At 39.4% G+C, this 13,922-nt stretch overlaps 1 protein-coding gene across 3 annotated transcripts; it reads right to left on the reverse strand.

The window, feature by feature from the left end:
- Window positions 1-6: 6 nt before the first annotated feature.
- tnip1 (TNFAIP3 interacting protein 1) lies at window positions 7-11,086 on the reverse strand. 3 transcript variants are annotated; one of them, XM_010780945.1, is made up of 15 exons: window positions 11,026-11,086; window positions 6,794-6,976; window positions 6,128-6,271; window positions 5,919-5,977; window positions 5,761-5,820; window positions 4,837-5,046; window positions 3,859-3,953; window positions 3,236-3,392; window positions 2,860-2,952; window positions 2,679-2,744; window positions 1,376-1,507; window positions 971-1,099; window positions 753-887; window positions 524-649; window positions 7-378 (listed from the first exon to the last, which is right to left on the reverse strand). In XM_010780945.1, the coding sequence occupies exons 2-15, from the start codon at window positions 6,939-6,941 to the stop codon at window positions 271-273; spliced, it is 1,662 nt and encodes a 553-aa protein (XP_010779247.1). In that variant the 5' UTR covers window positions 6,942-6,976; window positions 11,026-11,086; the 3' UTR covers window positions 7-270. The 3 variants fall into 3 exon arrangements, with proteins under 3 accessions (XP_010779247.1, XP_010779245.1, XP_010779246.1); XM_010780943.1 differs by lacking the exon at window positions 11,026-11,086 and adding an exon at window positions 7,964-8,059; XM_010780944.1 differs by lacking the exon at window positions 11,026-11,086 and adding an exon at window positions 7,364-7,670.
- Window positions 11,087-13,922: the final 2,836 nt, after the last annotated feature.

The following is a 13,922-nucleotide window of genomic DNA, read 5'->3' on the forward strand; positions in this document are numbered from 1 at the left end:
GGTCCCCCACTGTGGGAACGCTCCACCTGCTGAGTAAGGCTTGGTGTAAGAACTTAATGCAGTCGGCTGAATGACTGCATTCTATCACAAGGGGGCGCTATTCTGCAAGGTTTGACTCATATCCTCCTGCATGACGCATCCCAACTCTCAGTGACTGCATTGTCCCTTATTAAATGATTTGAAAGTATGACCAAACATGTCATCTATTTATTTCCAGGCTGACGGCAACAATGTAATTCACATTTCAACATGTCGGCAACACTTCTAGAGTCAGATCTGAGCTGCAGCCAGTACCTGTTTGTGATGCTGCATCTGCAGTCTCTCCAGCTTGCATCTCTCCGTACGTTCTCTCTGACACTCGTTCTGTGCCTGGTGAAGCTGAACCAAACACACAATAACACAATTAGTGGAGAAAAAAACCAGAGTAATTCAGTTATGATTGTAATTTAATGCAAGAAAGAAAAAAAGCATATGTTATCATGCCACACACACAGGACAGTTAAACTGTAAACACACAGCTTACCTGATTTGTCAAATTAGTGATCTGACCCTGGAGTCTCTCAACTTGCCGCCTCAAGTCCTCCTTTTCCTCGTTCATTCGCTCCCTGTCACTTCTCTCTTTTCTGAAGTCTTCTTCAAAGATCTTTACCTGAAGTACAAAACAACAACAAATACAATCAGTTGAGGAAATGAACGTATAAGTGCAAAAAGAACCATGTACTTGTGAGTGTATATTTCAACTAAAAACTGACCTGTTCCTTTAGTACAGCAATTTGAGTGAGCAGTTCCTGTTTCTTCAGGTTATTGGCTGCATCAGGAAAGTTAGCCTGACCCGGTGGTTTTTGGGAGGATGAAGGGGTGTGCAGGTTTAAGGCTTCCTCTAAGGCCTGATGTAAGACAAAAAAAGTATTAGAGGAAACGTCTCAGTGGAAAAGATGCAGTAATAGATTAAGAGATGAAGTGCACTCACCCTGTTGAGGCGTTGGATCTCCTTCTCCTGGTACTCCCTCTGTTTGCTGAGGGGTAGCAGCTGATCTTGCAGGTAGCGAACCTTCTGCTTAAGCTCAGTGGTCTCAGAGTTCAGGCACTCCTTCTCCCCCTGAAATAAAACGCACAGAAAACATTGAAACACCTTTCTTATTTCATTCAAGAAATCCCTCAAAACTCCTAATCCACTAGCCCCTCCCCCTTAATCCACGTAGTTTAGCACTTTTTACTTTTGTTGTTATTTTTTTTTTCTTTAATTGCTTGTAAACCGCTATATAAATGACTTATTATTAGTATCTGAATACACTTTTTCCTCCCTGTTTCTGTGTCCAAGTTTTGAAATGTTAGACTTGTTTCCACCTTGGTTTTTAGTCTTGGTGGTTCTCACCTGCACATTTTCAATCTTGGACTTGGCCAGCAGCAGCTTCTTGTCGTAGTCGCGCTGCCTTTGCTCTCGCTCTGCCTCCAGCTCCAGCACAGTTTTCTGGGACTCAGCCAGCCGTTGTCTGAGGTCTGTGATCTGGAGAGATGTTTTAAACCATTTAGTCGTGTGCAGAATTCACCCAGTACACAGTTCTAAAATCCAATTCTCATGAACACAAACCAAAATGAAAAAAAATGGTTACCTGATAACATCTATCTGGTAAAGATGAAACATCAGCTGTTGTGTGTGTGTTTGGATACAGCTTTAGAAATGTGTGTTATACAGTTATAAACTAAACCACAGCAACAAGGAGAATTTGGGGGACACACGCAGTTCTGTTTTGTGTAAAATATGAACAAACCGAGTGACGCAAATGGATATATATCTAGGGTTCTGCGGTGTAACCCAAGGCTGCATGGTGTCCGCGTAACAACAAGGTGTGAATGTAGGTTTGTTCATGATTGTGGGTGTGCACACGCGTAGGTGTGTGAGTATGAGTGTGAGAGTTTGTGCATATGTGTGTCTCTGCTGCCCTCTGACTGCACCGCAGGAGGAAGTCAGCGGGTACAAGAGAGGTGAGGGGAATTCTCACCGAGGTGTGACAAGCCTTGTGGTAAGTATGTTCAGATAGCAAACTATTGCAAAATTGCACCTTTCCACTGGACACACACACACACACACACACACACACACACACACACACACACACACACACACACACACACACACACACACACACACACACACACACACACACACACACACACACACACACAAAAGGTATTTCCAAATTGCAAATTGCCTGCCATGTGTCAACTCACTTAAGAAAACATGACAACTCTGATGGAAAGGGAAAACATTTTTTATTTTTCCACTGGTATGATGCTAAATGTGTTGAATAGAGTTCATTTTAAACCAAAGGGCTGTCCATTCTTACCACAAACATTACTTTATATTTAGTGAACAATGTATAGATACTCAATTTTTTGCAATGTACTGCACATGTTTCCTTGTACAATTTACAAGTGCTTTGAATATAATTTTCTTGAAAATGTCTTTCGAATTAATCAATCGAAATTAAGCATTTAAAAAAAAGACCATACGTCGAACTTGTTTGAGTTAGACTTGAAATGGCAAGAACAACATGTTTTTTAGAGGAATTCGGAGCAAATTAGACATGAATTCTCCAGTGACGTCTCTATAGAAGTTGAATACACAGCAATGTCTTCCCACACCCTTCACAACAGCTGTAAAGTCATTACTGTACCTTCTGTTCAAACTGTGACTTCATGGAGTTCCACTGAATGTCCCACTGCTTGTTCACCTCCAGTACCTGGAAGGATTGGCAGAAAGTGAAACAAATGACAATCGACATAGGAAACTAAGCACACAGAGACTTTCCCCTATGGCTCAAAGAGGATGAGCAGTAAGCACAGAAAAAGACTCACATCCTTTCTCTGCTTCTCCAAAAGCTTGATCTTCTTTTCATACACCTCAACATCACAAGGCTTAGTTGGGGTTTTCTCTGCAGCTTTTCCACTCTGGGGGCACACAAACCATGTCTTAATGCACAACTTTCCTCCATTACTGTAACATCACATGGTGACTGGGGAAGTTTTAAGTCACAAGGTAATTGAGGAACCTTTTCTTAAAAAGGGTAAAGCTTTACATAAAAATGTATATGCCATGTTAGCGGAGCAGATTTATCAATATGAAGTCATAAAGGCAGGTCAAGTTTATTTATATAGCACCTTTCAACACAAGGCAATTCAAAGTGATGTCTGCACATGGTGAAAAAAACATTTTACTATGTAATTGAACTACCTTCTGCGGTGTGGTGGCCTCCATCTTGGGTCTCACAGCGGCTGACTCTTCCTTCACGGGTTCCTCTTTGGCCTCTGGAGCTTCGGTGTCAGGTAGCGCTGTCGTTGATGCCGCTGCTCCTCCTGTGACCAGCTCCTTAAGTTTCTGATTCTCCTGTCTGAATAGGCAAGGAAAGGAAATTGATAGCGTTTGTGAGCAAGGTCCCTTCCCGGAGGTTGTTGAAGTTTGAACAAGGCTTCAGGAAGTTCCTTTGGGAAGAACCTACTATGCCCGCTGGGCTCAATGACGCAAACAGAAAGCAGTGGTATAATCCCCCATCAAAATGAAAGCAAGTATCAAAATGCAGGACAAAGTCAAAGTAGTGTAGGATTTGTCATCAAATATTAACAGAGGGCTGCTTTCAATACATTCAAAAGGTTAATGAGAAACAAAATGTTCCTATGGTTGGAAAGAAAATTACCAGAGGAATTAGAATAATCTGTCAATAGTGGTTGTATTACCTGTAGGCAATACAGTGCAGATGTTAAAAATATATATTTGACCTTTCTAACAATACAGGTGCTGCTCCAGCAGAAGCAACACAAAGCACAGTCAAGTGAAAAAGAGAACATTAAACACATTACTTCAGATGATCCAAGTCATGATTCCTGATATGATGATCCTCTTCCATTTTCTTTCGAAGCTCATTGTTCTCCTGTCTGAGCTGCTCACAGAGAGTCTACAAAACCAAAAGAAGAAACAATCACTTCAACACATGAAAACACAGAAAACTTGAATTCAAACATAATCCAAGTCATTGCAAATAGTGCCGTATATATATTTGTATTCTCTCCTCAGAAATATTTGTATTAGATTTTTTTTTTTCAGACAACAGCAAACATCAACACATTACACATTTACCCCTTCCCCAAACAGACCTGAACAATATGTGCAAGGATATGACATCTCTGGAGTACAAAACAAAAAACAAGAGACAGTAGCTGGAAGTCTAGGACAATAGAAATAGTGCTGTATTTTTTAAATAAAAATTAGGCCAAGTTGGTTTTTGGAAGTTCCAAGTCGTGACGCATTTTCACTGGTACTGGCAACAAATATGCAGCCTCCTCTTTGTGTGAAAGATAATGTCATATAATCCCTAAAATTTGTATTGGAAGTATTCTTTTCAGATTATACTGCAAGTCTATTTCTTTTGCAAAGCACTGCACAAAATAATGTTATTAGTTAAAAAGACAGTTTGCTCAAATAAGGAAAGCTTGAGATGAGTGCCATGTGCAGTAATTGTTGTAGTTGTTGAGTGTCATGACGCAGCAAATGTTAAACCCACGGATAACTGTGTAAGACACCAGAACTGCTGTTGCAGTGGGAAAACAACATTAGTCAGAGAAGAACTTTGTACATACAAACTCAAATAACTTTATCCTCTCTCAATGCTCTACAAATATAAGATACCACAAAACAACGTATTTCCAAAATGTATTTAACTATAATTACCATTATTACCAACCCTAGCTTCAAGTGCATATAAAGCCATGTTTGAAAAAGAAAAAGAGGTAATGTTAGCTTTGGCATTTTATATTTCTGTCAGCAGCAGTGTGGCATACCTGTAGGAGGGAAGTCCTCTGTTCATTCTTCTGGACCTTAGAGGAAAGATGGTGAAACTCTACAGCCATGCGACCGAGGTGAGCCAGGAGCTGGTTGGGGTTGGACTCCTCTGCGAATATGCTGAAGGAGCTCTCTAGTCTCTTCAGCTGGCTGGCTAGCTCGAGGTTCTCCTGAGGCAGGACGGGGATTAACCCTGCCACTGACCCGGCCTGGAGATAACACACAGCTAAACAGTCAGTCAATGCTTCTCAAGCTGACTAATTACAAATGTAGTTCAACCAGCACAAAACTGATAGAACATCATAGTGTAAGAGTCATGCTGCTTCTATTTCTATGAAAAGCTGCAGCTGATATATCTGGAGAGGCAAACCAGTTGTTCCTGTTGGATCTAAATATAGATATAGATCACAAAACAGAGTTGCTAACATTTTTACCAAAAATATTTTGTTTAGGTGTGGAACTGTGCCAAAAAGGTAAGCCATAGAATGTTATAATAGGCCAGGCTATCCTATGAAATTACTTTTGTCAACCTTTGGGCCTGAACTGTTCTGGCAGGTCCTATTAGGACATCCTTTAGGATGAAGTGTGTGACTGTGGATGAATCAGCCAGTAATAATCCTGGACTTTCCCCCGGGCTGACTCAGGCTGGAGCTACCAGTATTGAGTTTGATGGTGAGTCACCACACTAAGGATATGTTCCTAATATTAGGGAAATGGCTATAAAGAGGAAAGGTTTAATTTAGCCTAAATAAATCACACACAACAAATCACCTTTGGGAATTAGCACCAAAAGCATTTTGATCATCTAAACATGTTAGATGTTTGGTAAATGTAAAGACTTTTGGAAAAGTACAAAAAGGCGAGTTCCTGTGATACTTGGAAAAAGATTTGTCATCATTTGTCACAAAAAATCTGATACGTACAGTCAAGGCGTCTGAAGTCTTTCCATCTACATTCACAACCTCAAACTCCGCAGAGGCCTCCTGTAAAGAGCACAACTGTAAGTAGCACCAAAGTACTCGCAGTGCTAATTGCATCTATACACTTTTAGGAATAAAGTAAACATTCTCCAGTTACTTACATTAGGCTTCTCTGGTTGTAGGGCTTTTCCTAAACAGCTTGCTTGCTCCTCCTTTTGCTCTGTAGTGGGGTTAAACATGGTTTATGAAATAAGCCATTCAATAACAAGGTAAATACAACTTTAAGGTAGAAGAGCATGCCGTATGGTTACAACACTGCCCTGAGTAATATTAATAAAGTCATAATAATCCTCTGGTATGGGTGACCTACTTTGTGTCTCACTCTGAATGGGTCCCCCCATACAGAGACTGGCAACAAAGCTGGAGGACTTCAGGGCTTCATTGTCTCTCACTAGTTCCTCCACTCGCTGCCGCAGCCTTGATGCCTCGGTCTGAGACTCTTCCAGCAAATCACCTGCAGGTTTCAAAGAGATCTTGTCTATATCCAGAAGTGCTTCCCTCTATCAGCATGAGCAGTCATCATATATGATACTAAAGAGGTTTATCGAAACATTACATATAAGTAACACTCCTTTGTTGATTCACACAAGGAGCAATCAGGCCGCCGCCGTCATCGCATGCCAGCTTTTCAACAACCCTTCCCCAATGAAGAACATCAGGTTTTACTACATTCCACATTATTTTAGCTGCGTGACCGTTTCCCTCCCCTATGTGTTTATTCTTACTTTAAACTAAGTCATGTAGTCTATTAATGGCAGACACGTGAGGCCTTGTCTTGTCATTTTTAATGGTGAATTCAAAATGAAGATCAAAAAACGAATTTAGTGCTGCTGCCAAATGCAAGCTGCACACTGTTTACTACAATAAATAAACTAATGCTCTTGACATACACCAATCTGCAATAATGTTATCCTCATGTGTTAAGATCACTGTTGTCCACAACTTTGTGTTACCCAAGCCGTCTTTAGGAACTTACCTAGACTCTTAAGACCCTTCATCCTCTCCCTCAACATGCTGTTCTCCTCCAGCAGCTGTCGGTAGCTGCTGCCCGCCCCGGCCTGCTCCCTGGCCTTAACCTCACTCCCGCCTGGATCATAGATGCGGTACGGGCCTTTCCCTTCCATCGCCGTTTCTCACTTCTTAGACATGATCCTCTGAACTGTGGAAAGAAGAGAAAAACTGTCAATTACAACTTAATTAACAACATAGAAAGTACTGGAAACTATTCAACAGAACATAAAATAATACAGATTTTTTGCTGAAGTTTTTTGTAAACAATAGGTGCTGACAGTAAAGACTTTAAACATGGAGGACTAAAGACTTGTGGTCCTCCACTGGTCGCAAGAAAGCATGGTAAACAGTTGCATTTGACTTAAAAGTGTCAAGTGTACTGATCAAAGAGTCAACATAAAATGTGGAAACCCAAATGTCATGCAGAGGAAGGAAACGAATGATCAGAACCTGTTATGTTACAGTGTGAGAACATCTAACAAATGTTGTTCCTGGTACTCCTTTGTCACAGATTAAATAGAAACCACCAACTCACTTTGTAGTGTTTCTGCGAGTTACCCAGCAAGAAAAAACGTTCAACTCTTCTTTCAGTTTATTTATAATTTATAGCAGGACGAGTGTAAACTATAGGTGAAGCCCGTTGAAGAAAATACCGATCAGCCTTCAGCTTTGAGAGGACAAAAGCAGGAACAGAGTCATCGTTATGCTACCCTGGCAGAGTGAAACAAATGGCAGGAATGGGCTAACGTTTGTGATAGCTATATATGTCAAATACAACGTTCATAACCGAAGGCAAAAAGGACAAAAGCAGAGGGAAAATCCCTAGATGTTACGTGAATCCTGCCAACAAACATCTAACCAATAGACCAGAGTCAAATAAAGCACAATCTAGCAAATTATAGCTACCTTGATTGGCTGAAAAAGGCTAATATTAGTTTTCGCTGTTGTCATGCAAATTGCTAGCAACATCCTTGTTAGCTGTCGGCTAGCTAACACTAGATGACAGTGCGGGACAGTAAGCCGTTAGCTCCTCTTTTCTACCCACTACAGATATTTTAATCGATGCACGAAGTCGGTCCCAAAGTGGAGTTAAACGACAAACGAGAGAACAAAGAGGTCTCTGTTGTCTAGATACCTTTCAGCTCGCAGTGGCCTCTCTCGTCTCTCTGCCAGACATCTATTGCGGAAGTGGTCTACTGGTCTATGCTGTAACCCGGGAGTTTCCACCTCGTTTGATGTAAACAGCGAGTGACTGACAGCCCGTCGGACCAATCAGGGCGCAGCTCTCTGTCAGCGGGGGAACCGTAATGTAAACATTCGATCGAAATGCTTCACATTCATAATTCATGGTAAATATTTGATCAGAATGACTCAAGATGGCCTATACATTTGTACATAAATATACGGAAATAATCGCCTGTATGCCACAATGACACTAGGGTGAGTAAAACTGCAGCCGGATCTTTGTCTTGTTTATTTAAATTCATTTCTTATCCTTTTTTAAATTGACAATTGACACTCATCGCGACTCGTCATATAGTCATAGTCCCAAGATTTTCACAGAATTACTTTTTAACTCATTGATACATTTAGAGAAGGGGCTGGTGGGGTTTTCTGTGATTGCATCACACATTTCTTGTGAACTGAGGAATAAGGCCTAGTTCAAGTTACACTAAAGTGAGTGAGTCCACACTATGGGTAAATGAGAAATACATATATTGTATGTAAGCTGCTCAGAGATATATAATGTTTATATTGTGATAGGGCTATAAGTTATTGTATTCATCATTATTTAAACTGACATTAGTTTTCTTTATTAATTATTGCTTAGTATATACAACTAAAAACATACTCTAACAATGAATACATTTAGTAAATTGTGGTTTTTGAGTTTTCACATTTTATGACTAATCGACTAATCAATTAATTGTTCTAGTTTTGACTTAAATATGTTAATATATAATGGGAATATATTTACTTTCAAATACTGTGATGAAATGTAAATATCATGAGTTACTTGTCTTGAAGTAAAATGCAATTGACCTTTTAAAGGTTTTGTCAGTCACAGGTAAGGAATTTGTTAAGAAGCAGTGTGCCACCATTTTTCAGAGCTTTATTTCAGGCCCTTGACTTACCAAACATTAACAATTCCGAACAATAGTGACATCTTGTGGGAAAAAAACCACAGGTCACCAGTGGTTACTTCCTCAATGATTTACAAAAAGCATTATTTGGTTAACTGTAGATCTATAATGGGTCATAATAATTATGAATAAAACTACCAAAAAGTATTTAATATATATAGAAACATCTATGAATTACAATAGAGAAAACAAATACCACAGTTTGTCCACAAAAACCATTAAGGCAAACATTCTCGACAATGATTTAAAATGTCATAGCATCAGCCTTGGAGGTCTTATCTGGAAGCATGCTGTGTTAACACAGGATATACCCAGTTTGCAAATTATGTTTGCATGATTGAATGCTTTATTATCAGTATACAGTATCTAAACTAATCAGTATGAAAAGCTTGTTTTTTTATATATATATATATCCCCACCATTATTACTTCCTCTAAGGGAAAGAAAGTGCACCAATAATATAATGCTCTAATAGAAACCAGTTAAGATTGAAACAGGTTTTCACGATACTGCTTAGTAGCTAGTTTTATTTTTTTTGTGATAGTTGGTTTGACTCCCTTATAGATTTTGTAACACACATTTTTCAATTACAGGAAATAGGTCGAAAAAGTCAGTAAATAAGTACCTTAGCAGCTAGCTAATCTTAGAAAATAAAATAGGTTAACTGAATACACATTTACATGGTATTTTTCATACAGTAAAACTGATAAAAGAGGTCCGATTGTAACTATACCAACACGTTTAACTAAAAATGTAGTTTTTGCCATGTAGAGCATGTATACAACATTCATGTACTTGACTTAAGACAATAAGTGAATTAGTGAGAAAAGAGACAACTATGTCCTGACTGTGCTTAAAAACAATAGAACTTATTTTTGACTTCCTTTTATACAAAACTGACTTTAACTGCCTTTAGTTCAATTGAAGTCACATGCCTCTTTTGTAATACAAAAAAAAAATGACAAACAATATACTTTTAACCTTGTATGTGGAACCTCAGTGAACCATTGGCCAGAATAAAGCAAACATACAGTTCACACAGCATGCCAGCCGTGACCTTGTCCTTATTTATAGGAGCACAGTGTTTCAGTCTCAGGCTGATAAAATAACAAACAGGCCGGTGACTCTGAGCCTACCAAGCTCAAAAACAAAAGCCAAAGGATACAGGAAATGTCGCCAATCATTTAGTCTTCACGGGTAACAAACTGTGCACTTAGTTTTTTCCTCCCAGCTACTTATATATATAAATATTTGAAAGCATTTTCCATTGCACAAAGACAGAACAGTAAGTATGTACCCCACCCTGTTGAGACAAAAGGACGGTCTAGTCTCCCATATCTAGCAGCGGGTATACGCAGCTGATAGTCATTAGCTCTGCACTGCTTAATACAAAACGTCCTTTTGTCAGCCTATAGTGACTCCAGCTGTCTTCTCGGGTCCTGAACTAAAGACATCCTCACTGAACAGTATCATATGCCAGCAACGTGCACTGGCTCCCAATATTCTCATAAACATTGTTAGTTCTAAGAGGATCTTCATATTACTTCTTTTGAATGTTTTTATTTTTTACTGAGAATCGAAACCCTAGACAACAAAGAAACCTGTGTGACAGATTGGCAAGCATATTTCTGTCAGGCTGATGTAGAAATAATACAATTGATAAACAACACATTTCATGGTTAAGCTTAAATAGTGTTATATTTTTCTTAACATGGATTTACCTCCATATTTGCTCTTAGTAAATAACAAAAATATATTTCCGACAGAGTATTTGCCTAGGCAAGTAAGTACCCCGAATACAAACAAAAAAACATACAATAGAGATTGTAAGTTACAAATCAATCTTGTTTAGGAAGAAATCAATCTTTTCATGTTGTGTTTCCCTTTTATGTAATGTTCCAAATTCAAACTAACGTCATTCATTTCACTGACATCTTAAAGTTATTCAACCTGCCCTAGAAGTAATAAAAAACAAAAACATGACAGCATCACAACTATTGAACATAAATATAATTTGCTCTGTTACCTGTAAAAATAATAAACAACAACTCACCCACACATTCAGCTTCTGCCGGAGAGAGGCGCTTTTTAAGGAAACTGGTGAATAGGGGGGAAGCAATTTCACTGAGACTTGGGGAATTCCCATAACCCAGTAAAATGGCCTGATACTGTACACAGTTTTTGTCCAACTGTGTGGCCTGCCATCTTTATACAGTGGATTGCTGCACGTAAACCATGTGGCACACATTAATGCATGCTTACAAAACTAAATGATAGAGAATGCCACACAATATGACACATGACACAAAGAGAGGACTAAAGGAATATTTACAGATGACCTCTTATACTCAAGTATACAATACTGCATGTGTTTTTATTGCATGATCAAATCATGATGCCACTTTAATTATTGCAACTGTAGATAAAAAAAAGTCACATTTTAAAATGCACTCATAAATCTCTAAAATATTTAAACCTTGGTGAATTTATTAAAGAGGAAAATCTAATCTGTTCTGAACAACACCCCAGTTCAAACTTCCCCAAGCTGTTAAAAGGGAAATTCAAATTTGCATATTTGACATAGTCAGCAATCTTACAAAGTGCTACTGAAGTAATCTCTTAATTTCTCATAATCATCATCAAATGGAGCAATTTAGGGTTGGGTGTGCCATTAAAGTGTGACTGACTGCTGCAGACTCTATTTGTTGCCTTGGATTTTGGCGTACTGCAGGGGATTTCCTCGCCACATACGTCTTTTTTCTTCTTTCCTCTTTTAACTCAAAGATGGCCTGACAACAGCTGCGCTCACAAATACGCAATGAACTGAGACATTGACAAGAAAAGAGACAGCTGCCATGTACTTTTCTACAAGTAAACAAGTCCAACTAAGACACATAAAATGAAGTGCTAGTTGACATGTTTAATCGGTTTCACTGTAAACAACATATTTTCTTTTGTTCATTTAAACGTATAGAGGTATAAATAACTGTTCAGTCATAGTAGGCCATCATGTATCCAATGAAGTCAAGCTATAATTCTACAGTGTATTTAAATGTCAAGCTTGATTTGTTTGACACATAGGCCTACAATGTAAGTTAGCTGCTATCGCTATAATATCTGTAATATATCTATAGGAAAACTATGTGTTTGAATACATTTAAACTATTCTGTAATATCACCCTTTATTAACATTCATAGGCTAGTAAAGAGTTATCAATAATAAGAATGTGGGCATTTTTGAGTTTGCAGATCAGGCGTTGAATTGAAGTGGGAGTTTCCTGCTGTTATATATTTTGGTTCCTTTTCTGCTCGGCCCACTGCTATAGCCAATATCAACAGAGTTAATAATTGAACCGCCCTGCCAAACACAAAACCAGGGCACCACACCCAGAACACATACTGTAAAAAAAAGGGAACAGAGAGAGGAAATTAGTATTATTTACGGTGACACTTTATATTAAGGTACACAAATTAACCATCAACTAGTTGTTAATTAACATGCATATTAGCAGTATATTGGATCTTTATTAGTCATTATAAAACACTTATTAAGGCTTTATTCTACATGACCATATTCTACAAGTAATAAGCCATTAGTTGAGAGTTTTTCCTCAATAACCCTCTAATTAGTGCTTATTTATTGCAAGTAAGGAAGTTGTTGTACGAGTTTTGCTCTTAATATGCTCTGCTCAATATGGGCCTAATAAGGCAGTTGTTATGTCTCGTAAAATCTGTTAAGTTAATGTTTTTAGTTCAGTCTTGTATCCTGTTTTATTTTGTAGTAACCTTTCCTTCTTGTTGCAGATTACCTCACTTCCTCCCTTTGTGTGTTTTCCCTCCACTGTGATTGTCGACTCCGCCCTAATTGTCCGCACCTGTTCCCCCTTAGCCTGCCTATATATAGATTCTGTCTCCCTTGTCTTGATGCCAGTTCGTTTTGTCCCATGTTCATGCCTGCCAGCGTGAAGTCCATGTTTTCTGCTAAGAGCTAAGAACTGAGTTTGGGAATTGACTTTATCCTTTGCATTTTTGATACTATGTTAACCTTTTCCTCGAAAGAGTGTTTTTTGTTACCATAACCTGTTATCTCTACGGAGAGCTCACAGTGCCACTTTTTTCAGTAAAGACTTTCTTTTGTACTTTGTTTGTCGAGTCGTGCTTTTGGGTTCATACTGGTTTGCCTAGCCGTGACAGTACGCTGCCCTTCGCTTTCAGGGGAGACGTTTGAACGAACAGGAGGAGCAGATGTCTGCCATTCAGCAGGGAGTTAAGGATCTTGTTGGTAACCAAAAGGGTTTCGAGTCCTCCGTTACCACACAAGTTAATCACCTGGCCGAGCAGATCCAGCGTATGCTTACTCACCTCGGGACAGCACCCTCACCCCAGCCTCCAGTGGCCTCTGGAGTGTCCCCAGCTTCTCCTGCAGCCCTGTTTGCCTCTTCAATCCGCCTGGCCCCTCCAGAGAAGTTTTCCGGGGAATCTGATGGCTATCGTCCCTTCCTGGTGACATGTGACCTACACTTTCAACACCAGCCTGCGGCGTTCCCCACGGAGCGGTCTAAGGTTGCTTTCCTGGTCTCTCACCTTACTGGACGGGCGGCAGCATGGGCAACGGCCGAGTGGTCAAGGGACTCGCAAGTCTGTGATTCTCTTCAGATGTTCACTGACTCTTTAAGAATAATTTTTGACCACACTTCTCCTGGCAGAGAGGCAGCCCAAGTTCTATCCAAGCTTAAACAAGGTAATCACACTGTTGCAGACTATGCCATTGAATTCCGCACCATAGCCGCACATAGCGGCTGGAACTCATTAGTTCTTTTTGATGCCTTCCTCAATGGACTCTCTGACCCTGTTAAGGACCAGTTGGCTCCACTAGACCTTATCCCTGATCTAGACTCGGTAATTGCCATGGCTATCAGGATTGATAATCGCCTTACTGTGAGAAGAAAG

The sequence above is a fragment of the Notothenia coriiceps genome, unplaced genomic scaffold (genome assembly GCF_000735185.1).
Source record: "Notothenia coriiceps isolate Sejong01 unplaced genomic scaffold, NC01 NC01_scaffold00022279, whole genome shotgun sequence".
NCBI lineage: Eukaryota > Metazoa > Chordata > Actinopteri > Perciformes > Nototheniidae > Notothenia > Notothenia coriiceps.